At 34.9% G+C, this 27,709-nt stretch overlaps 2 protein-coding genes across 7 annotated transcripts in view; both read left to right on the forward strand.

Annotated features, from left to right (window-relative positions):
• G2E3 (G2/M-phase specific E3 ubiquitin protein ligase) overlaps window positions 1-23,033 on the forward strand; it is a 71,298-nt gene extending 48,265 nt beyond the window's left edge. For 2 of the 5 annotated variants that reach the window (XM_030854710.3, XM_060294698.2), the window contains 7 exons: window positions 1,616-1,740; window positions 1,847-1,976; window positions 2,909-3,216; window positions 5,030-5,211; window positions 8,934-9,106; window positions 17,463-17,653; window positions 18,528-23,031. In XM_030854710.3, coding sequence (XP_030710570.1) covers window positions 1,616-1,740; window positions 1,847-1,976; window positions 2,909-3,216; window positions 5,030-5,211; window positions 8,934-9,106; window positions 17,463-17,653; window positions 18,528-18,784 — 1,366 coding nt within the window. In that variant the 3' untranslated portion in view covers window positions 18,785-23,031. Of the gene's footprint in view, window positions 1-1,615; window positions 1,741-1,846; window positions 1,977-2,908; window positions 3,217-5,029; window positions 5,212-8,933; window positions 9,107-13,323; window positions 13,589-17,462; window positions 17,654-18,527 lie in introns of those variants that run through there. The other 3 variants (XR_004039027.2, XM_030854703.3, XM_060294696.2) reach the window with 3 other exon arrangements.
• A 987-nt stretch (window positions 23,034-24,020) lies between these two features.
• SCFD1 (sec1 family domain containing 1) overlaps window positions 24,021-27,709 on the forward strand; it is a 133,322-nt gene continuing 129,633 nt past the window's right edge. Inside the window, exons 1-2 of one of the 2 annotated variants that reach the window (XM_030854715.2) lie at window positions 24,021-24,123; window positions 27,560-27,630. In XM_030854715.2, the coding sequence (XP_030710575.1) occupies window positions 24,033-24,123; window positions 27,560-27,630 (162 nt within the window). In that variant the 5' untranslated portion in view covers window positions 24,021-24,032. The remainder of the gene's footprint in view (window positions 24,124-27,559; window positions 27,631-27,709) is intronic. The other variant, XM_060294699.2, reaches the window with a different exon arrangement.

Consider the following 27,709-nt stretch of genomic DNA (forward strand, 5'->3'; position numbering starts at 1 on the left):
GACTCAGCTGAAGTCTTGCAAGCTTTGGAAAGTTTCCCCTAAGAAGCTCTTACTATTCCTGATTCCCTGTTCTGGGCTGGATTTTCCCTTCATTGTGCTTGTTACAATAGAGTTGACAATATTTAAATTTGTCTTTGCCATTAGACTAAAGATTCATTAAGGGCGGAGGTCTCATTGAAGATGTCAAGTAATGTGTATTCTTGCCTAAGTTACTTGATCTGGTGACCCTGATTATTCATCTGTAAATACTAATAATACCCTGCTCAAGGGTTGTGCTGAGGTAGAGATGAAATTAATGTATATAAAGTGCTTTGTAGACAGTAAAGCACTTTACAGTTCTAAGAAGCAATATATTCATTAATAATGATATTTTCTAAATTCATTTTAGGCTATTTTGATTAACTAATATACATATTCCTTGTATACCTCTGGTCACCTAATCATTTGCTACCAAACTCCCTTTTCTTTCTGGCAACTACTTTGCCTTTTCTCCTAGGACACAGAATCCTGCTATCTGAATGCTTTCTTTGCAGTCTCACTCCCTCTCATCCTAGTGATAGGAAGGTAACTTGCTGAAAGGCAGCATGGTGGAGTGGTTAGGAGCATGGGTCTGAAGCCAGGTAAACTGGATTGGAAGCCTCACTCTGAGACTTACTAACAGTATGAACTTGTTTGGGCAAGCAATTTACCCCTCTATGCTTTGGTTTCCTCTTCTTCAAAATGGAGGTAACTGGTTTTTCCAACCTTCTGAAATTTTTCCAACCTTCTGAAACTTTACATGTAAAGAGTGAGAACTGGGCCTGGTGTATAAGCACTCGTTAGCTGTCATCTTTCTTCCTCTTCATCATCAGTTGGCAGAACTATCTGGGGAAGAGAGGGAGACACAGAGAGGACATACCCCTACACACCCAAGTCCACACAGAGGGAGATTCGCCCACACCTACAAGAGGTGAAGTTACGCAGCTAAGTCTCTTATCACCCACATATCCACACACTCAGGGAGTATATCCATTTCTGTACAGACGGACGTATTCATAACCAAACAAAGAGGAGGCTGCACGCTATAACCCACACCCGTACAGAAAATGTGAATGCTGACTGGTACATGTCACACAACACAGTGGGGAAACATTGGGAGTGGGGGATTGAGGGGAAAAGATGAGAGAGAATATGAATGCGGATCACGTAGTAAGTCTGGATCCTGTTGAGCTGCACAGTACTTGGGGTGTCTGAGCAAGCTTATTATAGGAAATAATTCCTCACCTTGAATGGGAAAGATAGTATTTTAGGTAAGATAATGTATTTACTGAATGCTTCTTCCATATCAGACATACTTTGGGTATATGTGCATGTACATGCTGATATTTAGTTTAGTATTTTAAGATAGAGAATGTTTAAAGGAGGAAGTTACAAACATCATAAATGAAATGGGGGGGAAAAACAACTTTAGGAAAAAGTAATGCAGTATCAAAGCAGATAATTTATTTTCCTTCCTTGGGTAAAAGGGTTGGCTGTGTGTGTGAGGTGGACAGTGAGGTGTGCAGTGGTGCTGATGGTCGGAATTAGACTAAGTTAATACCACATGGAAATAATCTGCTTCTCTTTATGTCCTCAGCAAATGGGAAATAAAGCGCTGTCAGTGTTGTGGTTCTCGCGGAACACATCTAGCCTGTTCCTCACTACAATCATGGGAACAAAATTGGGAATGTTTGGAATGTAGAGGTATTCTTTACAATTCAGGTAATATTTTGTGATTTTGAATAAAGATGTTTTTATTTAAATGCATATTATTCAAAAGTTTCTACCTGTATTCCTATTATACTAACATTGGGTTTTAAATCTGTAGGCGATTTCCAAAAAGCCAAAAAACACACATTACCCAGCACTAATGTGGGAATAACTGATTGTTTGTTGGAGGAATCTTCACCTAAATTACCCAGACAGTCTCCTGGAGCCCAGCGTGAAGACCTGCTGAGGTGTGTATTTTGAATTGGAGAAAAATATAAAACTCTGTTTTGAGAAAATTAGAATGGGAAGTAGCTATGTACATTTAGAGTATTAGCTGTTCTCAGAGTAGTTTGGAAGGGTATTTTTCAAACTGCAGTCCCTAATTTGATGTAGAAAGAGGATCCTTGGACATTGCCCCTAACAGGATTATTTTGAGTACACTAATTCCAATTACAGATGGAGAAACTGAGGCAGGGAATAATTGAGTTAGTCCAGATAATTGTCTGGAGGTCTTGTTAGGGCACTGGTTGCCTGGCCTCATGCTCAGAGGTTCTGATTCTGTTTATCTGCTGCGGGGCTTAAGAAGCTGCGTTTCTAACAAGTTTCCAGGTGCGGCAGCTGCTGCTGTTGCTGGTCTGGGGCCACACTTTGAGAATTAATAGTGTAAACTGAAAAGTACTATTTAAAGGAGTGTGAATTCTGCTTAAAATATGTAATCTCTTAAAAATATAGTTCTCTCATACAGTGAGCAGAGATTACATTTGCTCTATCTTTAAAGGATCTAGTGAACATGAAATAAGATGCAGTTAAAAGCAGAAACTAACACACCATTGTAAAGCAATTATACTCCAATAAAGATGTTAGAAAAAAAAAAAAGATGCAGTTAAACAAGTATGTCCAGGGAGGTAAGAGTTTGAGCTTTTGACTCTTATACCTAAATCCAGTGAATTGTATAACATTAGATGATTTTAATTTGGTAAAAGATTGGGTAGAAGGAATCAAGAATTTAGAACTAAGGTTATCAAATAACTTTTTTGTTCCACTGGAGGCCATTGTTTGCTTTTGGGTGGGAGTTGGGGAAGAACTTCTTTCTATTCTTTTTTTATTTGGCTGTGTAACTGCTGTGACACCTAAAGTACTTTAGAGTACTTACCTCTATGTTTAAATTCATGTTTTATAGGCAAGGCAGCAAATTTAGAAGAGATATTTCAACTCTAATAATAGAGCTAGGATTCCAAATTAAAAAAAAAGCTAAAAGATTATTTATCAACAAAGCCAATATCTGGAATAGTGCCTTAGATGGATTCAGAAATCACAACTTTAATCCTTCATATACAATTGAAATAGCATATGTTAATGAAAATGATCATTTTGGAAAAGAGCAGCCTGGATCAAAGCAAGAATTCCTAAGTCTCTTAATGCAGCAACTTGAGAACTCACCATTGTTTGAAGGGTCCTTGTCAAAGAACTTGTCTCTCAATTCTCAAGGTAACTATTTTATTATTGTACATACTGAATATACCATGTATTAAGAAAGAGATAGCAGGTTAGAATTGATACTCAATACCTGTCAAAATGTATAATCACTTTGTTACTAAAATAATGATAGAATCACAGAAAAGGGGGGAAGTGATGTTTTTTAAAATAAATTTTGTAGTGAAACATTTTTTATTTTAGAATATCCTTAATTTCTTTATAGCAAAATCCTACTTAAAGTGATTCTATAATTAAGTATAACTTCTGAAAAATGTACTTAATTTTAATTCATTTGAATAGAGTGGCCAAATTGGATGAATGAGTTTTTGAGCTCTTCTTGTTCATATATTTGAAATTTGCAGTTGGCATGTTTCTTCACAACCTAGGATTTTTATAACATAATTTTTTGGTTCACATATAACAGATTTTTAGCATACTTTTGCTTTCAAGAGTTTTTTTTATTTATTTAACAGAATTATTTATATGATACTTTTCTGTCTTTACTTCTGGTAAGGAATTAATGTGATTAAAACAGGCATCTCAAAACACTGGTTAAGTCTAGCATTCTTTTTTTCGGAGCTTTTATAACCGCTTTTGCTGTAATAGGAATTTGAGAGAGAGTGAGAAGACATATCATCCCATTTGACTTCCTTCTATGTTTTCTTTAGAACTTCCTCACCATTGCCTGAAGTATCATTGAAATAATTGAGAAACTACCAAGGATCATTAGTACTATGTATAGTACACACAGTTTAATTCTACACTCCCTTTAAAAAAAAACAAAAACGCTCCAAGTAATCAGTATGTTATTAATTCATGGCAGTTTTGGTACAGTGGAGAGAGTACATGGAATTTAAGTCACAAAATCTGAGTTCAGTTTGTACACATCTACTTCAGTAGCTTTATTTCCCTAGATTAATTGCATAGCCCCTCTGGATCTCAGTTTCTTCATCTGTAAGATGTGACTACTAATATGTAGTATGTAAGGTTATTGTTGAGGAGATTTTATTATTATTTCAGGTATTGTTAATGTTACTTACTAATAAATTACTTTTAATTTTTAGAAAAAATAAAGGAAAATTTACATAATATCTTTTTGAGTTATCGAAGTAGCTAAAACATTTTTAATGACACATTGAAAAATATTGTGATGATATGGTAAGATAGCATATAGTGTTGAGAGTTAATTTGTACCATTTTGTATATCAACAACCTTAAAATTGTTCATATCCTTTGAACCACTAATACCGTATGTAGGAATCTATCCTAATAATCAAAGATATGTAAACAAGAATGTGTAAATAGATGTTGACTGTAACATTGTGTCTCATGTAGTTGAAACTGGGCTAGCCAGTAATAAGAGGGTGGTTTACATTGCAGCATATCTGTAAATTAGTTTGAATGCATTCATTAACTGTATATTTGAATAATTTCAAGTAATATTTTAAAAATTTATAATACAGTAAGTGGAAAAAGACAGAAGTCAAGCTATTTATGTATATATTTATATGCATATGAGACATATTATAAATACACCAAAGTGTGTACACTGGTTATTATGCTGGTAGGATTATAGGTGATTTTATAAAAAGACTTTCTGTATTTACATATTTTTCTATAATAGATTGTTACTTTGAATTCAGAAAAAAATTTGTAAAATTGTATATTTTGGTTGAAATTTATATTTTATACCTTCTATGAATTAGGTTATTATACATTTGTCTAAAGCTTGGATTTTAAAATTTATTATATATGTATTAATTACATATGATGGTTATATAATAATAAAAGAAGTGTATTTGATATATTTTATCTGTATTTACAGCTCTGAAAGAGAATCTTTACTATGAAGCTGGCAAAATGCTTGCCATTTCTTTGGTTCATGGTGGTCCTTCACCTGGTTTCTTTTCTAAAACCTTATTTAACTGCCTTGTTTATGGACCAGAAAGTACCCAACCAATTTTAGACGATGTCTCAGACTTTGATGTGGCACAGATTATAATCAGGGTAAGAAATGTACCTGTTTGTTCAGATGTAGACTATGTTCTAGGTGTATTTGAATATAAATGATGGATCTGCAATAGAATAATACTCTTTGTGGAGTAGTTAAGGGGTGTCATTATTTTTGTTTACCAACAAAGTTAACAACCATTTAATAGACAGATGTAAAGGGCAGGCAGCTAGAGATCAAAGTGCCATGTTTAATGTTGATAAAACCAGTTGGATAATGTGACTTAGATCTGTGGTCAGAATGGCTTGCTAACACTCCTCAGAACTAGGTGGATTTATCTGCCCTGCCAGGGACAACATAAGGCAGGTTCCTTGTTGCATGCTCAAGAGCAGATGAAAGTGCACTTTCCTATCGTCAGGTGGAGCTGAAGAAAGGATGGTTACCAGCAGAAAATTTATCCTTCCTCCTACAGGGAGATATGAGTGATGGGTGGAGAGAAAGACCAGGCTGAATTTCTTCTCTGTGGAAACAGTTGGGGAGACTCAGTGTTCCTCCCCTCAAAATATTACCATGGGCTTCCCTGGTGGCGCAGTGGTTGAGAGTCCGCCTGCCGATGCAGGGGACACGGGTTCGTGCCCCGCGTCCGGGAAGATCCCACATGCCGCAGAGTGGCTGGGCCCGTGAGCCGTGGCCGCTGAGCCTGCGCGTCCAGAGCCTGCGCGTCCGGAGCCTGTGCTCCGCAACAAGAGAGGCCACAACAGTGAGAGGCCCGCGTACCGCAAAAAAAAAAAAAAAAAAAGTTACCATTTATTAAGCCCTGTACTACACATGTTATCCGTACAAACTCAGTTTACTTATCATAAGTAACATTGCCCAAGTGTTACTGATTTAGAAAGTAATGAAACAGTTGAGACAATGAAATCCAATTCAACTTTTCTTCCCTTAACTTGTCCCATACTTAAGCCTACTCTATCCATTGTCTCAGTTAATAGGCAGTATAGTTTAATGGTTAAAAACAAATGCTCAGAAGTCAGATTTTAGTTTGAAATAACTGATATAAGCTATGTGACCTTGGGCATGTTGGGTTAATCTTGTTAAACCTCAAGTTTCTAAACCAGAAAGTAAGAAACCTGGAAATGTGTATTTTGCCCAAGACTCCTCATTCTAAAATGGTATTTTAAACTGACCCTTTAACCCTTCAATTTATTTTTTCTTTTCTCCTCTTTATGAGAAAAAATGTACTTTAACTTCATTGTTTCCACTTCCTCTTTCCTACTCATTTAACTTACAGTCAGACCTCTGTTCCCACCACTACTCTTCTGAGTTAGCTAGTTCATTGCTGATATGCAGGGATCTAAATCTCCACATGCAAAGGCCTTTCTTTTCTAATTCCTCATCTCCTCTGACTTCTGCAACCACCACTGTATTTGAATTCATCTCTATTGTTTTCTTTAATATCTACTCCCTCCTACTTTTGACTATTACTGTCTTTTTTAATGCTTCTTCTTCCTACCCCTAAAACTTAGGTAATTTTCAGTGTTGTCTTAACAGTCCTCCTTCTATACTATTTGGAAAGAGTCTCCTCATCTATAACCTTTCTGATGATTTCCAGACCTGTATTTTTGAGCCCCTAGATGTTTATATCCAGATAAGATCTGGGTCTTCCTACCAAATTGAGCACAGCATGTTTAGGACAGAAATAATTTTTTGCCCAGAATTTGGTTTTTTGCCTGATTTTCCTTTTCTTTTCAAGAGATTTCTTATTTCCAAGTTATTCTGGAGACAGGGTTGTTTTCATTCTTCCATACTCCATTTATCAGTTTGTGTCAAGTCATCCGTCTCTAACAGTGGCCTTTCCTTCTTATTTCTAGTATGCTTACTATACCAAACTCAGGTTATATCTAAGTTTAAACAATTAAGATATTATTCTAATCATCTTCTTCAGGATGATTCTTTCACAAGTACAGGTTTAACCACATTGCTTTCTTCCTCAGGAATCCTAATGGATTCTCATTGCCTATTGAATGGAGTTCGAGTTCTTCATTAGGGCACTTGGAGCTCTCCTCATGGCTTTACTAACTCCAGACTCCTAGCCAGTGTTCCTTCACTGATTTAGTCAACAGATACATATATCTACAAGGTGCTATGTACCCCATATGGTTTTTTGTTTGTTTTTATTATTTATTTGGTTCTGCCAGGTCTTAGTTGTGGCAGGTGGGCTCCTTAGTTGCAGCTGGTGGGCTCCTTAGTTGTGGCATGCGAACTCTTAGTTGCGACATGCATGTGGGATCTAGTTCCCTGACCAGGGATCGAACCCGGACCCCCTGCACTGGGAACGCGGAATCTTAACTACTGTGCCACCAGGGAAGTCCCTGTTTCCCATACTGTTTTATCACTGAAGATAAAGTAGTGAACCAAACAAAGCCCCTGCCTTCTTGGAATTTACATATTAGAGGAACGACAAGATAAATAAATATATAATATACTGTCATGTAGTAAAATATATTATAAAAATAGAACAGAATAAGAGGAAGGATATCTTTTCCAAGATAATGCTTGGGGTATAGTAAGTTAAAGCATAGGCTAAGCTTCTGTAACAAAGAGACCCAAAAGACAATGGCTCAAAAAAGGCAGATATTTATTTTTTTCTAAAATCTAGATTTTAGAGTAGGAGTTGGCAAACTATAGCTGTAGGCCAAGTCTTGCCTGCTGCCTTTTTAAAGTTTTATTGGAACACAAACACACCCATTTGTTATGTGTCTGTGACTGCTTTTACACTACAGTGGTGGAGTTTAGTAGTTGTGACAAGCACCATATGGCCCACAAAGCATAAAATGCTATCTGGCCTTTACAGAAATGGCTCCTGTTTTAAGGTACAATTGTGATACACCAAGTCACCCAGAGAATTGGATTCCTTCCTCTTGTTGTGTAGTCATTTAGGATATTGTCTTCATAGCTGAAGCTTGCTGTACAGGGAGAAAGTGGAAGTAGAGTGCAGGGAAATTTGACACATTTTCACTCATGTCCCATTGGACAGCTCTTAGTCACATAAGGCCACACTAGCTTTAAGGTAAGTTTGGCTATATGCCTAGCTAAAACTTACGGTGATGGGTTTGGGAGGACGAGAACATATACGCAACTATTAGAGTGTGAAGGTAGTTTGAACAGGGTAGTCAGGAAAAACTTCTGAGGTCACAGGAGAGATCTGAAATAAATGAGGGAATCATGTAAATACCTGGAAGAAGAGTTTTTTGGAAGAAAGAAATAGCAAGGAGATTGTCCATTCAAATGGACTTTGCCTCCTAATTTTATCTTTCTCCCTCTGTAACTTTGTTCAAGAGCTAACCTATGTGAAAGTGTCTGGCACATAAATGGTTAAGTATATCTTTGTTTATGTTGTTCCCTCAAATACTCTTGAGTGTATCCATTTTTTTAAATCTCAGCTATTCTTTCTTTCATGAAATCTCTGCAGGTCCTCTTTCTTGCCTCTCTAGTGCTATGTAACTGTTCTGTATCAGTTACCGCCTTTTATGGAAGTAATTTCCTATATTAAAGTGGCATTATAGTCTAGATTTCTTAAAACCTAGGTTTTGGCAGAAATATACAGTATTTATTAAACTGGATTATCAGACATTTATTCTAGGAAAATAATTCTTAGTATACTTTCACTTCACCCAGGTGTACTCAAGAATTGAGTATAAAGTAATGTGTCATTTGAAATGTAAATATCTTTCACAAGTAAATGAGTAAACTGGGTGTATTTTCTTCTTCATTACAGATAAATACTGCAGCAACTGTGGCTGACTTAAACTCTTTACTAAATGAATATTATAACTACCTAGAGCTTATTGGATGCCTAAGACTTATAACATCATTAAGTGATAAATATAGGTTGGCAAAAGACATACTTGTTTATCATGTAATTAAGAGAGTCCAAGCACCTTTTGAAAGGTAAGTTGTTCATATGTTAAGGATTCTCTCAAATTACATGTTTAAAGTGGTTAATTGTCTTACAATGTGAGATATATTTGATAAAATGTAAATGCTATTTTAAACTAATGCTTTCAAACTAACCTCTTAAGGATGAATACTGTTCTTACATTCTACACAGAATTGCTTAAATGTGTACTGTTTAGGTAGGAAAAGTAATCGTTATCTCAATTTATAATTAATTTTTCTAAATAAAAATTATTTTTATGTTCTCACACGCTGCTGTTCTTTTAATAGTGGGAAACCTAAAATATATATGAAAGTAGGCAGAGTGATACACCATGTAATCACCACCCAGATCTAACAGTTATCAACCAACCAGTGGCCAGTCTCATTTAGCTAGCCTTCCCTTGTTACTGACTCCAGTTTTATTTTCAAGCAAATTTTAAAATTTCAGTATCATTAATCTATGTATTTAATGTATTCAAAACTGTTATAGTTGGCTATCCTTACTGAAGTTAAGATTGTCTCATCTTTAACCAGTATAAACCTCTTTATGTTGTTTCTTTTGAGTTCTTTTGATGTTGACCCTTAATGGTCTTTGATAGCCTTCTTGCTATATGGTATGACAAGGTGTTTCATGCTCCTTTTGTACATTCTGGGCTAATGAGCTTTGTTTCTTTGAATGGGAAATGGTATTTCAAATCCACAATCTGGATGCTAGGGATGCTTGTTTTTGCCACGTTGGTCATAGTTTCTAGGCCTTTTCAGTGGACTAAAAGAAGAAATATAGGGGTTTTTTGTTGGTTTTTTTTTTATTTTTTTAAGATAAAATACATCATAGGTTTCTACTGATACTTCAGATTCACTACTACAAGATTTTTGACTTTTCCTTTGTCCCATGTTCATAATCCCAGTTCTCAAAGACATTGATGAATTAGAGCATGAAGTAATTCCTTGATTTAATCCACATTTCGTAAATAATAGTCACAGAATGATAATGCCAACATTATCATCAGTAACATAACATTATTGAAAATAGGTTAAACTTGTTTTTCTATTTCTTTTTGTTCTAGGGCTATGCAGTCAAATTACTGTGTTTTAAAGTCATTTGGCATAGTTATTTTCTTTGTTGTTATATTACTAACTGGGTATACATTTTATTTTCATTTTTATCTTATTTTTTCTTTTTATTGACTTTTATTAAAGTTTGATTTTATTTTAAAATTATATAAAATGTTTGCATGATTCCAAAGTCAAATCTATAATGATAGTACATTGAAAGGACTCAGTTCTGTCATACAGATTATATTAAGATAAGTATAGCTTTCATCCTTATCACACCTACCTTCCATCCCCTATGAAGTAATTATTTTAGTGGCTTTTACTGTTTATCCTTCCATTATATTTTTAACTGATAGCAGATAAATATATGAGTATATGTGTGTGTGTATATTCATTTCTTTTATTACATAAATAGTAACATACCATCCACCCTTTTTCCTCCTCATTTTTTACTTGACAGTATATGGTCCTCATTCCTTTTTTAGAGCTCTACAGAACTTAAGCACTCTTCCAAATTAAAATTTAATATGATATCATAAGCTTAAACAGTTGTAAAGGATATAATTTCCAATATATATATATATTTTAAATAAATTTATTTATTTATTTATTTTTGGCTGCATTGGGTCCTCATTGCTGCACGCGGGCTTTCTCTGGCTGTGGCAAACGGGGGCTACTCTTCGTTGCAGTGTGCGGGCCTGTCATTGCGGTGACTTCTTTTGTTGTGGAGCATGGGCTGTAGGCGCGCGGGCCTCAGCGGTTGCTGTGCACGGGCTCGGCAGTTGTAGCTCGCGGGCTCTAGAACACAGGCTCAGCAGTTGTAGCACACAGGCCCAGCTACTCCACAGCAATGTGGGATCTTCCCAGATCAGGGCTCGAACCCATGTCCCCTGCATTGGCAGGTGGACTCTTAACCACTGAGCCACCAGGGAAGCCCTCCAATGTATTTTTAATACTGTAATTAAAGTAACACTGTTACATAACTGTTTAAAATGTATCCAGTATCTGACTATAAGACTCTTACATAGCAAAATTTTCTTACAGTTAGAATTACCATTCATAATTATGATTAATACATAGAATAATCCAAACATATTATAAATTTTGATAGTTATTTAAAAACTTATTTGAAATGTATCTCTTAATGACATAGATGTACAAAATATTTTTTTCCCAAGGAATTCATATGTCTACAGATGGATTTTTTCTCATTGCTAAGTTAGATAATTCATTGCTGTTTGTTTATTTTGTGTGTGTGTGTTTATAGGTATGAGTAGTCTAGTTGTCAGGAAAGGCTTCCCTATCTGTATAAGTGGTGTTTAAATTAAACCCTGATTTATAAATAGGAGTTAGGCAGATCAAGATGAAGAGGGCAAGAGAAAAGAAGCTGAAGACTGATCCCTCCTTTTATGTGAAAGATAAATCATATAGCAAAAAACAATATTTTAAAGCTCAAGAGTCCTGTAGATGTCAGAAATAACAAGGAAATCAAAAGCCATAGTACCTCTTTATTCCTGCCCTGCAACTAGGTTCATCATGGGGTAGGAGGGCGAAGTTGGGGGGAAGTGAGAGTAGCATCGACATATATACACTACCGAATGTAAAATAATTGGCTGGTGGGAAGCTGCAGCATAGCACAGGGAGATTGGCTCAGGGCTTTGGGATGACCTAGAGGGGTGGGATAAGGAGGATGGGAGGGAGGCTCAAGAGGGAGAGGATATGGGGACATGTGTATGCACATGGCTGATTCACTTTGTTGTGCAACAGAAACTAACACAGTATTGTGAAGTAATTATGCTCCAGTAAAGATCTATTAAAAACAAAAAAGCCATACCCTAAATGTCATATGAAATCAGAACCCTCAGTTTGCCCCAAACTTGGGTTTGGCATTCTGAATGGACCCCAATCTGAACCAAAGACATTAACAAAGTAATTGGTCTTAGGATTCGTAGTACTTACAGAGTGCCAGGCAAAAGCAAATACGTAACAGTGTTTAGGGAAATTTCTACAGCCTGAGCCTGATGGGAATGCTAAAGTTACATTGCTAAAGAAGAGGAGGTTCCAATAAAAGACAAAACACAACCATCCTAAACAGCAAGTATTGGGAATAGCACATCAAGGATTTAAATAACAGGACAAACTGAGACATAAAAAGTTATTACAGTGATTTAAAAGAAAAAAAAAACCCAAACATAAAATGTGAAATGAATCAAATAGTGCTTCTAAGTTGAAAAATGATCATAGACTTCCAGTTGTGGATAACGTGGAATAGACACTCTTCTCTCTATCCTTCCTGATAAGCACAGTTAAAAACCCTGAACAGTGTTTATAAAACAAACTTAAGAAGACTTTTGAGAGGTAGAGAGATGAAAGCAGACCAGCTGGGGATCTCAGCAAGGACACAGCTGAGAGAAGTCTAGACATTCTTATTTGAAGGAAAACTAAACGATTTGTCACCAGCAGATCTACCCTAAAAGAATGCCTATGGGAATTTTTTGAAATAGAAAGCAAATTATTAAAGGTAGAATCTTGTAACATCAGGAAGGAAGAAAGAATAATGAAAAGAATAAAAGCATGTCTCCTCTTGTGTCTACTAAATTATGTTTGATGGCTGAGGCAAAAATTATAACATTCTCTAATGTGATTCATAATGTATATAAAAGAAATACTTAGGAAATTATAAACAGCAAAAGGCAAAGGGACATGAAGGGAAGTAATGTTTCTATACTTGAACTGATAAAATGTTGGCAGCAGTAAATTATTACATTTTTTAAAAAATCTTCACATAGAAATACACTCAAAACACTATAGATAAAAATGGAATCCAAAAAAATAAGCAACCAACAGAAAAACAAGGAAAACGAAACAGAAACAAAAATGATCATGGAAATGAAACTTGGTGGTTGTTAAATGCTAGGCCATTGAAGAGAAAGAGAGAGAAAAGGACTGACACAAGAAATGTCATGAAAGTTAGAATAAGAGCACCCACACATATATTTGACAAAAGAGACAGAGGCTGGGCAATATTATAGAAAATGCTGCTTGAGAAGTTCTTCAGGTTCACAGGGCTTACCATGCTGAAGTATAGTGTACTTTGTGATGAAATTGTGTTCTGAGCAAAAAGACATTATTGTAAAAATGAGCATCAATTATATTGGACGCCTTTTTTTCAGTGACATCAACGTTGAAAACAGACAGCCAAGATAGTAACTTCACAGAGCTAGTTACGTTATCATTCAAGAGAGAGGAGGAAATAAAGACATTTTGAGACAGGTTTACTTCTTTCCTGGAGAGATTAATAAAATACCTACTTAAGGAAGAAAGAAATTGGACCCAGAAGGAAAAAGTAAGATACAAGCACCAGGAGTAAGCAAAGAAATGAAAAAACCTGAATAAATAAAAACAAGCATTGGCCATTTAAAAGACAACTAAATTTTGGTAAGAAATGGTTAAAATAATTAAAATACTAGCTAAAGGTTCATCTGTAAGAAGAGAATGGACATTGTATTTATTGTTTTAAGGAACTTGTATTCTTGAGGTAGTAGTGGGGAAGCATTAATTACCTTAAGATTGTTAAGCCAAGTATGTATATTTTAAGGGAAAACTCTAAAATAACAGGAATAGAGTGTGTAACTTCCAAACCAGTTTGATGGGGGTGGGGATAGAAATAAAGAAAACATATTTAATCATATAGTGAACAGAAAAAGAGGGATGAAAACAAGCAAGGGAAAACACATGCTCAAAGAAAACATAAGATAGAAAACATATAGGTAATTATATTACATGTAAATAGCTTATATTCGTATTTAAAAAACAGAGGATCTTAAATTGCATTGCAAATAAATGACTTTAAAGCAAAAAAAGAGAGAAAGAAATTCTAATAATCTTTTTAAAAAGCCTTGTCCTTAAATGACCCTAATAGTGTTAAAAAGAACAAATTCTTTAGGATTCAGCAGTCTTGAATATATTTGTATCTAGCAACATGGCCTCAAAATTTACTAACAGTTCTGAGGACTGTTTATGAAAGAAAGCAAGGCAGGTAGAACATCAAAAAAAAAAATCTTGCTTTAGTGCACTCCACTAATAGATTAAAAGAGAAAAATCAAACAATCTTCATACAGTTATACATGCAAAAAAAGCAATTGCTACATTTAAACATTTATACATAATTTTAAGCTAACAATTTGAAATATCCTTATAAAGATTAGCTAGTAAGGATTCAGCAAACATTATCCTTAATGAAGTGTGATAGACGTTCCTCTTAAGGCCATGACAAGCCTGGGATACATATAATTACCCCCTTCATTTCTACAATATGCTGGAGGTCCTAGTAGAGCAACAAGACTAAATGAATAAGTGAGTGTTATTAAGGATTGGAAGAATTAAAATTATCATTGGTAGTCTAGATGACTGTCCAACTAAAATAATCTTAGAACTGCTTCTGTAAAGAGTGTAGCAAGGTTACAAGAGGTAAAGGACACTAACAGGGAGGTGTGCAAGTGAGAAGGAATGGTAACGAAAGAAATTTGTTAATTTTAGAGTAAACACTGATTGTACAAAAAATTAATGTTTACTTTGGGGATTTATGATACAAGGTGGAACAAAATGTTTAAGTAGCATAGGAAGAGAGAGCTACCAGAGTTGCAAGTGTTCTAAGGTCTTTGTATTGTTCAGGAAGAGGGTAAATACCTGATTCACTTTAGATTTCAAATATGCCGATTAAAATTTTGAGGTAACCATTTAAAAAATAAGAATTAGTATAACTTTTTAAATAGAAGGTAAATTGGAATTTTGTTTTAAAAATACAAAAATCGGCAGGAAGGAATAAAAAAATTTTTTGTAATTCAGTACAGTTGCCCAAAATAAAGTGACAGAACTAGTTTCCTAAATGTAGTAATAACTATTACTATATAACAATTAGAAAAAATTACTCTCAAAAAAGCAAATTGCAGAAAAATAAGTATACAGTATGGTACCATTATTGGAAAGTTTCAAAACAAGCAAACCAATACTAGTTATTTTTTAGGGATACATATATAGTGAAACTAAAATGAAATGCAGGCTATAGTAAAAATTTCAGAATAGGTAAATAGCAGTTTCAGATAGTTTTCTTTGTAAAAGGAGAGAAGGGAAACTGATGAATGGGCAGATTTAGTTGAGTGAATAGAATATTTTCTTAAAAATAATCTGAGCAAACATAAAATGTTAATGTCTTTCAAAATCAAGTTTGCAGTCATGGTTTTCTGTTATTTCCTGGATTTTTATATAAGCTTGAAATATTTCATTTTAATTAAAAATAAAATTATAAAGGTGAACTTAAGTTTGGCTGAAATTTGCTTCAAAGGTAGGTGTAAGGTGAAAGTTAAAAGCAAGCAAGAAAGGCAGCAATTGTATTGTGGAGGACCTTAAAAGCCATGTTAAGGAGTTTGGACTTTATTTCATGTGCAGAGTGTGTATTATTAGTTTCCAAACTGAGTGGCTCAAAACAAAAGAAATTTATTCTCCCATATTTTTGGAGGCTAGAAGTCCAAAGTCTCGGTGTTGGCAGGGCTTCATTCTTTCTGGGAGTTTAGGAAGAGAATCCATTCTTTGCTTCTTTTAGCTTCTGGTGGCTTGTGGTTGCATAACTCCAATCTCTGAATCTATATCACATGGCCTTTTCCTCTCTATCTTTTATAAAGACAGTTGTCATTGGACTTAGGGTGAGCCCAGATAACCTAGGTAGAATGATTTCAAGATCGTTAACTTAATTACATCTGCCTGGACCCTTTTTCCAACTAAGATCACATTCACAGGTTCCAGGGAATAGGATGTGGACATATCTTTTGGGGGCCTCCATCCAACATACCTAAGGATGAATGACAGTATGGGGGTTTACATGGAAAATCAACTTGGAAGCTTACATACCTGGTACAACAGTTCCACTGGTATATGGAGAAATGAGCAGATAAAAGAGATTTCAAAAAAGGAAATTCATAGGATTTGTAATTAGGAGTGGCAGAGGGAAGAGTTAAGAATGACTTTCAGATTTAGCTGTACTAATAGGGTGAATAATGGAGGCATTTGTTGTCACTTACGGTTCTGATTTTGGTAGTAAGATAATTAGCTTTCTTTTGGACTTAATAAGTTTGGGTGCTTGGAATATGTGGTACCCAGCAGTCTGTTGGATATATATTCTGGGCTGAAATAATAGATTTTATAGTTAATGAACATAAACCTGCTTAAATAAAGCCATGGGATATGGTAAGAAAAAAGAGAAATTTGCCTTGTTACAGATCCATGAGGGACAAACAGTAGCATTTAAGGCAAAGCAAAGAAAGAATAAGCTTTGTAAGAGACTCGGAAGGTTTGGCCAGAGATATAAGGGGAAACCAGGAGACTGATCCCATACATCATTCATGCACTTAGGGCAGTTATTCCTGAGATGTAGAAAGGAGTGGAGGGACAGTGAATAGGAAATTAAGAAAAGGAGACAGTAAATGTAGGTAAGTCTTTCACATAGGTTGTCTCAAAGGAAAGCAGATGGGATTGAGTGAATTTTTTCCCTTATTCAAAGATGGGAAAGATAAGCATATTTTTGTGCTCTTGAGGAAGAGCTAATAGAAGGGAAGATGAGTCAGTGTAGCAGGGTACCTGAGGACGTGGATAGGGAATCCAGAGCCACAGTTAGGGTTAGTCAGTCTGGTAGGCAAAAATGGTATCTTCTTCATTCTTTGCTTATTAGTGAGAATGTGCATTTTTAAAAATTCATTTGTTACTTGTATTTTCTTAATGATGCATTCATATTTTGTATTTCCTGTTGAGTTCTTTTAGAAAATGATTTGTATTTTTGTTATATTAGAGAAATTAGTGTTCTATCATGTATCAATATTTTCCCACTTTGTTTTGTCTTTGTTAATTTCTTTTTAGCAATACATAAGTTTAAAATTTTTATGTGGCTCAAGTTTATGATTCTTTTTCTTTGCAGTCTTTCATTTTATACTAACTAGCTTTGAAGTGTAAAATTTTAGATATCTACTTTTTTCCTCTTAATAAAAAATTGTTAGCTTAATTTTAAAACTATTCCATAAAGCCAAATAATGTAGGCATGGAAAATATTCATTTTATATTAATACATTTGCTTGTTATTGATTTGAAAATACCATATCACATAAAGTGTATCCATATTTTTCTTTGTTTTTCCTCACCTTTTTTTCCCCACATCTTTTTTTTTCTGTCTTTTTCACACATATATGTGATAGTAAATTAGCTAGAAATGTTCATTCCAAACACATGTGTATGAATGTTGGCTCATTGTTTTTCTTCTCTTAAGTTTTAAACAGGGTCTGAGAACTCTTGGTGTTTTGGAGAAAATTCAGACTTATCCAGAAGCATTTTGTAACATCTTCTGTCATAAACCTGAGAATCTTTCCACAAAAATTCTTAGTGATCTTTTTACAGTACACACATTATCTGACGTACAGGCTTTGGGGTTTTGGAACAGTTACTTACAGGCTGTTGAGGGTATGTAGATGTTTTATTTTTATTTAACTGTCGTAGAAATTTTGTTTTGGGATATTTATTTCTTTGAGTTTTGCTTTTTATAGTAAGACTTTAATCTAACTACTTATTTACAAAACTTGTTTCAAAACAAGTTTATATGACTGAGTTGAAAGTGATAGGAAAGGTTACATAGTAAAGTTATATTTTTCGGTTGTTTTCCTCTAGGTAATTTGAAGTGAGAGGCATTCTTCCTAGAAAACTTTAAATATACGGGTGATTGCCACAGCACAGCATAGTCTCAAAGCTAGTCATTTACTTCACCTTTTTAAATTTTAAGTTAAATTGAATTATTCCTCATCCATTGATCAGAGCATGGTAATGATATTTATCATTGAGCCTTAGCAATGTAAATTCATTCTGTTTAATATGTTGTAAAACAATTTAACTTTTAGTTGAAAATTTTTTAGCTAGGTTGTTTGGATGTTTTATACCATCTTAGTTTTTCCTTTGTTGAAATAGTTTATCAAATAGCAATGGTCTAGAATTGGTTTAAAATTGTTTGTAGGATCATATCCCTGAAAGATCAAGTTTCAAAACCTACTGAACCTCTTGGACTATATGATAATTTTATATTAAGGAAGACATTTAAATATACAGTGAGTAGGTCAACCAAATTATTGTATGAGTCCTACTTTGAAATTCAAATAAACATGTATTCAATATACCATTTTCCTATTACTACACTTAGTGATTTAGTTTTCCTCTTATGCATCTCTGTTAATGTGGGTGTCTCTGCTTTTCAACATGTCTAGTCTAGTTGGGGAAGAATCTATGATGGTAGCAATATATAACACAGATTTTTTTTCTTTTTTTCCTTTTTTGGTATTCTTTTCAGATGGTAAATCTACAGTAACAATGGAAGACATTCTTATTTTTGCTACTGGTTGCAGTTCCATTCCACCTGCTGGATTTAAACCCACTCCATCAATTGAGTGCCTTCATATGGATTTTCCTGTTGGAAACAAGTGTAATAACTGCTTAGCTCTTCCTATCACCAGTACCTATAAAGAATTTCAAGAAAATATGGACTTTGCCATAAAAAACACTCTAAGATTAGAAAAGGAAGAAAATTCTCACTTCATTGGACATTAACTGTTTTGAACAAAGAGATGCTTCTTTAAAAGCTGCTGTTGATACTTTTTGTTTCAGAAATCTGTCTGTCATCACTTTTGAGCAAACTTGGCCCAATAAAATATATGATATGAACATAAAGGAATATTTTGGCCACTTAAGCTAAAAAGTTTTTTTGTTAAGGTGTACCAAAGTTGATACTTTTCTATTTTCTTAATATACATGCTTCATAAACCTCAATACAAATACTTTTAGAATGGCTGTACAGACTTTCTTCAACTATAGTAGCATGCTATATATAATAAGAAAACTTGTACTCACTGTTTTTGTAAATTGGGATTAGCTATAGGATGCCACAGTGATTTTTCTAGTTTTATTCAATTTTCAAATTATTACTTATTTTATTTTAAAGCATTAAATAGGAAAGCTAAATGATAAATCTTGTTGTATAAATCAAAGTCATATTTTGGGGGGTGTGTTATATGTATCCTTTTCTGGGATGGCACTAAATTAGTTAAAAATGTTTTTAGATTATTAAGTTATGTTAAAATAGATCCACACTGCAATTAGATTATGCCTAAAGGGAAGTATTATATTAAAAAGCAGAATTGCACAAATATTCTAGAATCTATGGACATTCCATAGTCTTAAAACACTTCTGAGGTGGATTAAAATACAGTTGAAAATCCCTAAGTAAGTGTCTTCTTTAAAGCCTTTGGCTTTAATCATAGGATTTTTTTTTTCATGTATCCCATGTGTGGTATTAGACCACATTATGTCTGATCCACATTTTAGGTTATCTGAATAGAATGATCTCTGTGGATTGCCATTTGGTAGGTTTGGCTATTTGACAGTTATTTATTATCAAGATGGTTGTATGAAAGGTAAGCTGGCACCATTGCATTATATAGTTATCTTCTTTGCTTTTGAAAGGTACCTGTTATATAAACAATGTAGAAATGTGTAAGAAAGAATTACAAATAGAATGAAAAACCCACTCTAATCTCAACCATGCAGAATTAACTGTTATCCTTCTATAAACTCTTCCATTTCCTTTTTTAAACTTTATTAATGCTACTAAAAGTCAAAGAATACCTAGAAGTAACAAGAGATTATGTAATAACAATTTGAAGATACCTAATCCCATAGTTGTGTCACCATATTTGTACTCTTGCAAAAGAAGAAACTGGAAAAGTCTAATGTTCCTAATCTGTTATCAAATATAAATGGGTTTTTCACCAGAATAAATCGTATGAGAGGTAAAATGCTTGGTTTTAAGCACATTTTTCTTGCTACATAAAGCAGGTATCAGCCATATTCTCATCCTCTCCAAGAAGCATCCTTAAATTATTGATAGTTTTAAAGACAAATGACAGGATTGGTTTGATACTGGTAATTAATCTGTTATTAATACCAAAGGAAAACTAAAACATAATCCTAGTAAAATTTTGTTACATTTTCTAACAGACCCAGCAAATTAAAGTTTAACTTTAACATGAAGGTTTTAAAACATTAAACAAGGCATTTCTTTGTCTTATGTTGAATTCTGTTAAATTATCAAAAGTAATTAAAGGAGCAATTATCAAAAAAGAGGTTTAACCTCACCATACAGCTTTTATTCCAAATGTGTTGATAAACTGGATATTTTATTTCTTAACCTACCTAGTTTTTATAAAGTTTTAAAAGCCATTAAACCAATACAAACCAGAAAACCTAATTAAAGCTATTTTCTGGTTATTTGTAGTTTGAATTCATTTAATTACAGTGGTAATTAAAGCTGTTAAAACTCACATGCTTTTTGGGTGGGGAGGGCTGGTGGGGAGGCAGTGTGCTTGGGTTAGCTACAATTAAAAACAGTGTTTCAATTCTTCTATGTGTAGACAGGGCCTTAGGGATAAAGTGATGTAAATAACTTAGTATATTCACGTTTTAAAGTGAAGTATAAATATTCATATTGCAAAATATTTTCTGGCTTTAAGAATGTTCCATCAGTATGATTTTAGATTAATCTTTACAGTCAAGATACATCAGAGAAACCTGACATAGGTTATTTTCTGCATTGTTACTATGTCAAATGGTTGGTATTATGTTTGTTCTTTTTCTGTTCATTGTTATAGCCAATGCATAGTTCCTACTGACATTGATTTTAAAAAGGAATTATGCTATAAACCTTTATAAATGTGTATATGTATTTCTTAAATATTTCAATTGTCTAAATGACATATATTTCAAGTTTGTTTTCTGTTACTCTCATTATCAAGAAAAAGCATAAATTCGCCTTGTATGCATCTACTGTTAATGGTCTTAGGTTAGTTTTATATTCATTTTTTTTTAATAATTTTAAATTTTTTGGTGTGAGAACTTCATCTGAAGGTATTTATGCAATTCTCTACTATTCTTGTACTTAGTCATTTTACTATTTTAGTATTTAAGGTAAAGATTCTTTAAAATATCAGAAACTAGCTCATGACTTTATACTTTGTAATATTTAATTTCTGTATTACAAATTAGTCATTATTTGTTTGGGTGAAGTAAAAAGCTTTCATTTGATTACTAACTTGAGAATTTACTTTGGCTTCTGCTTTATTCCAAACTTCTTATAATTTTTTCCCCTAATTATATGGAAGCTCTTGGAACTTTTGTACTCAATGCTAAATGTGCAGTAAAGGAGAGTGTAATATAATAGGTAAGTTTTCTCCGTGACTTTGCCTTTTACATTCAGTCATTATAAGAAAATGATTAGAACAAGATTCTATTTATAAGTGTGTAATTCTTATATATAGTGCTTATCACAGCTTTGTTGCTAATTTTACAATAAGCTATTAAACTAGTTTTATGCTCTACGTGATGCAATGTAAAGCATAAAAACACATTGATGGATTACTTGAATGTGTATTACATATAGTTTAGGAAAATTTGCATTGCTTTGAAGAAATCCTATTTTAAAGTTCTCATTTTGACTGTTATCTTTTCAAATTGCCAAACATATTCCAATATCTACTGTATGCCAGGTATTATGTTAGGTGATAGTTTATGTCAGCCTAGTTTCCCTTTTTTTAAAGACTTCAGATACAACAAAAAAAAATGACACTTATAATGAAGTTTTCTAAATAAATGTGTTTCTGCTACTAAATGTGAAGTGCTTATATAAACTAAATCAAGTAACTTGTTAGGATTTAACAAGGTTAAAATTCTGACAATACTGTGTAGATAATAGATCCTTTCCCCATTTGAGAGATCCTGCAAGCAATTATCGGCTGACAGGTAGGAACCTCTCTTGAATGAGCTGTTCTGAGGTATTCTCTGTTAAAACTATCTATCCCCTAATGTAAAATAATAGTTTGCCAGAATAATTATATTATTTTAGCCCAACATCTGGATAGGTAGAGTCAGTTAAACCACTAAAAAAGTTAGGTTAACTAACACTCCAACAGCCATAGTTTAATTCTTTCCTTATTCTAAAAACACATTACAAATACCTTACTCAGTCTTAGCATTACAGGGACTGTTTGTTTACTGCCACTGTTCTGTGGGACATATATTTCCTATACATTTGTTTGCCCACACTGTGTGCACTCCTTGGTCAGGACAGTTTTTATCATTTCAAATGTATATACTGTACACAAATGTTAAACATGCCTTAGTGTTCTATGTCATATGAGTCATATATTTTGGGAGGTCTATGCTGGAGCTCTGAAATGGTTAGGTAGATTTGCATTTGAAAGTAGAAGTAAACAAATGAACAAGATTGGGCTCTCAGATGTTGACAGTGGGAAAGCCTGTTTATTTTATATTCCATGAAGACAAAAAATTAAGTAGCACTTTCCCATAGGGCAGGAACTGTCATTTCTGTTTAATCGCAACACACCTAGTTCATTGGTGATTCCAGTTTTCTTTTTTTTATTCCACATATAGGAAGCAGTAAAAAATCAGCTATAAGATGAGTATGGTCTGAGGATCTAATATATAACGTGACTGTAGTTAACTGTACTGTATAATTGAAATATGCTAAGAGAGTAGAACTCAAAAGTTTTCACCAAAAAATAAATATATATGTGAGATGATAGATGTGGTAAATAAGTGGGGGGAATTCTTTCACAATGTATACATATATATCATATCATCACAATGTACGTTTCAGATATGTTGCCAAATTTATCAATTATACCCTCAAAAAAGGTGAAAAAAATTTACACAAGGAAAAAAAAGAATGTAGGTCCAGTTCTAGGGTGTTCCCTAATGGCATTAAGAATGAGATCACCTGTCAAGTTTCATAAAAATAAACTTTTGTGTTTTGTTTAAAAATTTTGCTCTTTATGTAATCGTTGGGGTAACAATTTCTCATAAATTCGAAAAGTTAAGTTTTCAAACCAGTTTTTGAGGCACAGGGTCTCTAATTTCATTTCAGAATTTGGTGAAGCTTCAGAATGAACATATTCAATAACTAATGCAATATCCTAAGTGAACTCTGTTGACCATACGGGAAATGAGTTGTGTCCATTTTTGACATCCAGTAAAAAAATCTATGGATTAAATTAGAAATCATTAATATTGGATACATTTTGTCATCATATGGCTTTAAGTGTACATTAAGACACCTGCACTATCCACTTACACCCCCTGCCAAAGTAATGTTTTGTGATTTTGCAGTTACTAAAAGGAGGAAAATACAAACTGCCATTTTGCGCCTTCCTGGCTTCTGTGTCCATGTAGGCAAAACAACCCCATGCAGCTAGACCATTTTGCCTAACAGATGAGATTAAGAAACCTGCCTGATTAGAGCAATGCTCCGAAGCTGCCTGTTTCCCAGAAAAGGAGCAAACGGGAGACCCCTCCTGCTGCACTGGGGAAACAGAAAAGGGAGCTAGCATTGAAGTGCCAATTTTGTTCCAGGAGCTTCATTTACTTTAGTCCTGTGATCCTTAAGCTCCTAGATTATTATCACCACAAGAGATCTGTAGACGACCAAACTAACAGTTCAGTATTTAGGTTCTTAGCACTACAACACGCTCCTGCCCTAAAGAGCTCACTTTAAAGCAGCTACCCTTTGAGAAGCTGTGGCTTGATTAGACAGGATAAAAATTCCTACTATTACGCCGCTGGAAAGTAAACACTGCCAGGTGTTCGGGTATTATTCCCACGTTGGGTCTCTAAGTTTTGTGGAGAGAGCTGAGAGAATGGGAGGGTCACCCTGGAGGAGGCGGGGTTCGGCTTTCTATGGTCCCGCCCCTCCGATTTTTGCTTCCGGGGCGGTCGGGGCGGCCACGTCATGATCGGGCTCCGCTCTCCAGCCGGGCAGTGTATGGTGGGAGCCAAGATGGCGGCGGCCGCAGCAGCCAGTATTCGAGAGAGACAAACAGGTACCGGCTTATTCCCTTCTCTTTCCTGCGGTTTTGTGCTTGCCGTGAGGACATATTCCTCTTCTTGTCGCCCTCACTCGGTCGCGGTGCGTGCAGTTCGGAGACGGACCTCCAATAGCTTAATCCCGTTCTCAGACCATCGAGAGACCTTCCCCTTTTGAGTTTTTAGGGAAGAGATGCCATTAGCTTGAGAACTCGGCTCTCAGATGTGCCGGAGAAGGGGCTTCAGGGGTGAGCGGGTTGCTGCGGTCCTGCTCTTGTCTCTTTCCTACTGGGCCTCAAAAGGCCATGGCGACCAGATCTGACACCTGGCATTTCCAGCCCTTGCCACTTACGAGGTCTTCGGGTTTGTTTCTGCGCGTGGTTAAGTTCTCTCCCATTTTAATGTTGAGAGTTTCATTTTCGGCACTTACACCACAGTTACAAATTTAGATGCTCTTTTCAGAGCAGATTACATTCTGCCATTTGTCTCCTGTGGACCAGTCTTTGGGGGTACCTGAAGAGAAACGCCTTGTGATAAAGATTTCCGTCTTCAGCATGCGGGAATGGGATATAAGAATGGCAAAACGAATGAATTAATACCTTTCCCATTTTAATTATTTGGCAAATTAGTGTTTTTAAACTACGCCTTATTAGTTTCATGTTTAACAGAGCATGGTTATATAGCTTCCATTTATACCGTGAAGTATGGTTTTAAAAAATACATATTCTTTCCCTTGCGCTTTGATATTTTTTCCACCTTAGATAATTTTAGTTTTGCCTTATTTTTTGGAAACTTCTGATGGCAACTTGGTTTATACCTGTTAGCTAATTGTCTTGAAAGTTGGCATACTATTAATTCTGAGAAGCTAATAGAGATAAGCCATTAAGAATTTGCATATTTGGAAGTTCTGTCTCTTTTAATTATGTTCTTTTGCATATAAATCGGAATAGGAATATAACTGGTTATAATTAATATGACCTACAGAAAGGATTTTGGCTGTACTTGATTCTTTCCTTTGCAATTCAAAGAAAAATTAATGATAGACTTCAATCTACTAACGACACAGTGCATAATGAGTTGTGTTCTGCATTTCCCCAATAGATAATGTAGTGTAAGCTATCAGATGAAGTCAGGTGTAACTTAAATATATGAAAGTCCAAATAAAATTTGGGAAATAACTGCCATTCATTTTATCTGTGTAAGCAAATAGAAGCCCCACTTGTCTTTGCAGTATGGTTCTGACAGCTTAATGAACCTCAATGAATTAGGTCATACTACATATTAAAATAAAAACATGTTAAGGGAGACTCTGTACCAATACAAAGGAGCTTTCTGAAAAATGAAATTTGGATGGTAATTTTTATATGCAGAAACTTTGTAGAATGTTAAAGTCTAGTAGTATAATATGGATTTCTGCAGAAATAAACTTCATTGTAGCAAGATTTCACATCATTACTCCATAGGTTATGCCAGGTTTATCAAATTAGTACTCCAGTTGAGTTCTGTCTTACTTTGAGAGAAAGGTAAACTATGTGCTATAGTAGGACAAGTAAACATTTCCCTGATGCCTATTGAGAATGTTTTGGGAAATAAATCACAATTGAGTCTTAGGCCATGTACTTTATTAACAAATCCATTGTGTCAGAATCCCTGTTAACAAGTTAGCCAAGGCTCAGAAATGGGGAAATTCACCAAGATGGAGCTGAGAAGGCAAACGTGGGAATATCTGCTGATATGGGCTTCTTTCAGTTAGCGAAGCTCTGGAGAGCACCATGTACCTGGAACTCATATGCACCACAGGCTGTGATTCTTCCTAGGTGTCCTCTGTGAACTATTGTAATATCTGTGAGCTTCTGAAGTAGGGCTAAATTATGGGCGAAGTGTGTATATATATATATATATATATATATTTTTTTTTTTTTTTTTTTTTTTGCGGTACGCGGGCCCCTCACTGTTGTGGCCTCTCCCGTTGCGGAGCACAGGCTCTGGATGCGCAGGCTCAGTGGCCATGGCTCACGGGCCCAGCCGCTCCGCGGCATGTGGGATCTTCCCGGACTCAGGCACGAATCCGTGTCCCCTGCATCGGCAGGCGGACTCTCAACCACTGCGCCACCAGGGAAGCCCTGGGCGATGTATATAATTGGCTGGACATTAGGTACTAACATTTTACCAACAAATCACCTCCGTATCTCTATGTATATATAAATATATTACTGATGTGCAATCTCTTATTATTTTAATCTGCTTCAAGAAATAAGCATTTAATAGAAGTTTTTCTAGTGAGTGAATATGCTGTAAATTGATACGCAGGTGATTTGAGTATTATAATCTTCTCTGGTAGGTGTTTAGCTTGTAGATTATTCTGTATTACTTAATAAAACCTAATCCAAATGCTTTTTAAAAATCAACCAAGGGGGCTTCCCTGGTGGCACAGTGGTTGGGAGTCCGCCTGCCAATTCAGGGGACACGGGTTCGTGCCCCGGTCCGGGAGGATCCCACATGCCGCGGAGCGGCTGGGCCCGTGAGCCATGGCTGCTGAGCCTGCGCGTCCGGAGCCTGTGCTCCGCAACGGGAGAGACCACAGCAGTGAGAGGCCCGCGTAACGCAAAACAACAACAACAACAACAAAAAAACCAACCAAGTAGATTTTAGGATTACCAATCATTTAAACATTTAATCAGATAACTACTACCCTCCCTTGAATATTTGGCCATCTCAACTTCACATAAAAGTGTATCAAGATTTTTATTTCCCTTAGAAAATATTTCTGAGTCTTCTGTAACACATGAACAGATGAGCAGTAAAAACCACAAAATACTATAAGACATAGAGCGTAACTGCTATGATTATAGAATTCTGTATTTTTTAAGCAGGAGTTATCAGTTACGTACCACATCTATAGGAAAGTCTCACTAGTGAATCTGACAGGATAATTGGCCGTAGAATGCACTCCAGGATAACTAAAAAATAGATCTGCTGTATTTAGGTTTTAAACCATTTAAATATGAACCAATTAAATATATCATAGAGGATTTTTGTTTTTAGAAAAACTTAAAAATCTATGCTTTCAGCCACACAGTAAATAGACAACAGCACCAGTTATCTATCGAGGCCACTGCAAGGTCGTGATTGACTATTTCTTTTTGCATCTATATAAAACGTAGTGTGGTATCATCAGGAGACATGGAAAAGGCTTCTTCCTGAACATTTTTCACATTTTAATCTGGGCAAAGATGCTTAAATTAGAAAATCTCCCAGACAATATCCCTTTAGTTGTTGATGAAACTGTCTTACAAAGTCTGACCCTACTTCTACATATGCATTAATATTGATTAATCAGTTTTACTAGAGTGATTTGTGCATTTTGTTTTGAGGTAATAAGTAATAAGTGTGGTGGAAAAGTGAAATCCTAAAAACATTGGTAATATTTAATAAGACTGTTTTCATTTCCAGTGGCTTTGAAACGTATGTTGAATTTTAATGTGCCTCATATTAAAAACAGCACTGGAGAACCAGTATGGAAGGTAAGAGACTTTATGTTAATGGGGATTATTTTCTTTCTCTCGGCCCTTATTGGTGGTGATTAGAGGGAATTTCTTGTTA

Source organism: Globicephala melas, chromosome 2 (assembly GCF_963455315.2).
Source record: "Globicephala melas chromosome 2, mGloMel1.2, whole genome shotgun sequence".
In the NCBI taxonomy this organism is placed as follows: domain Eukaryota; kingdom Metazoa; phylum Chordata; class Mammalia; order Artiodactyla; family Delphinidae; genus Globicephala; species Globicephala melas.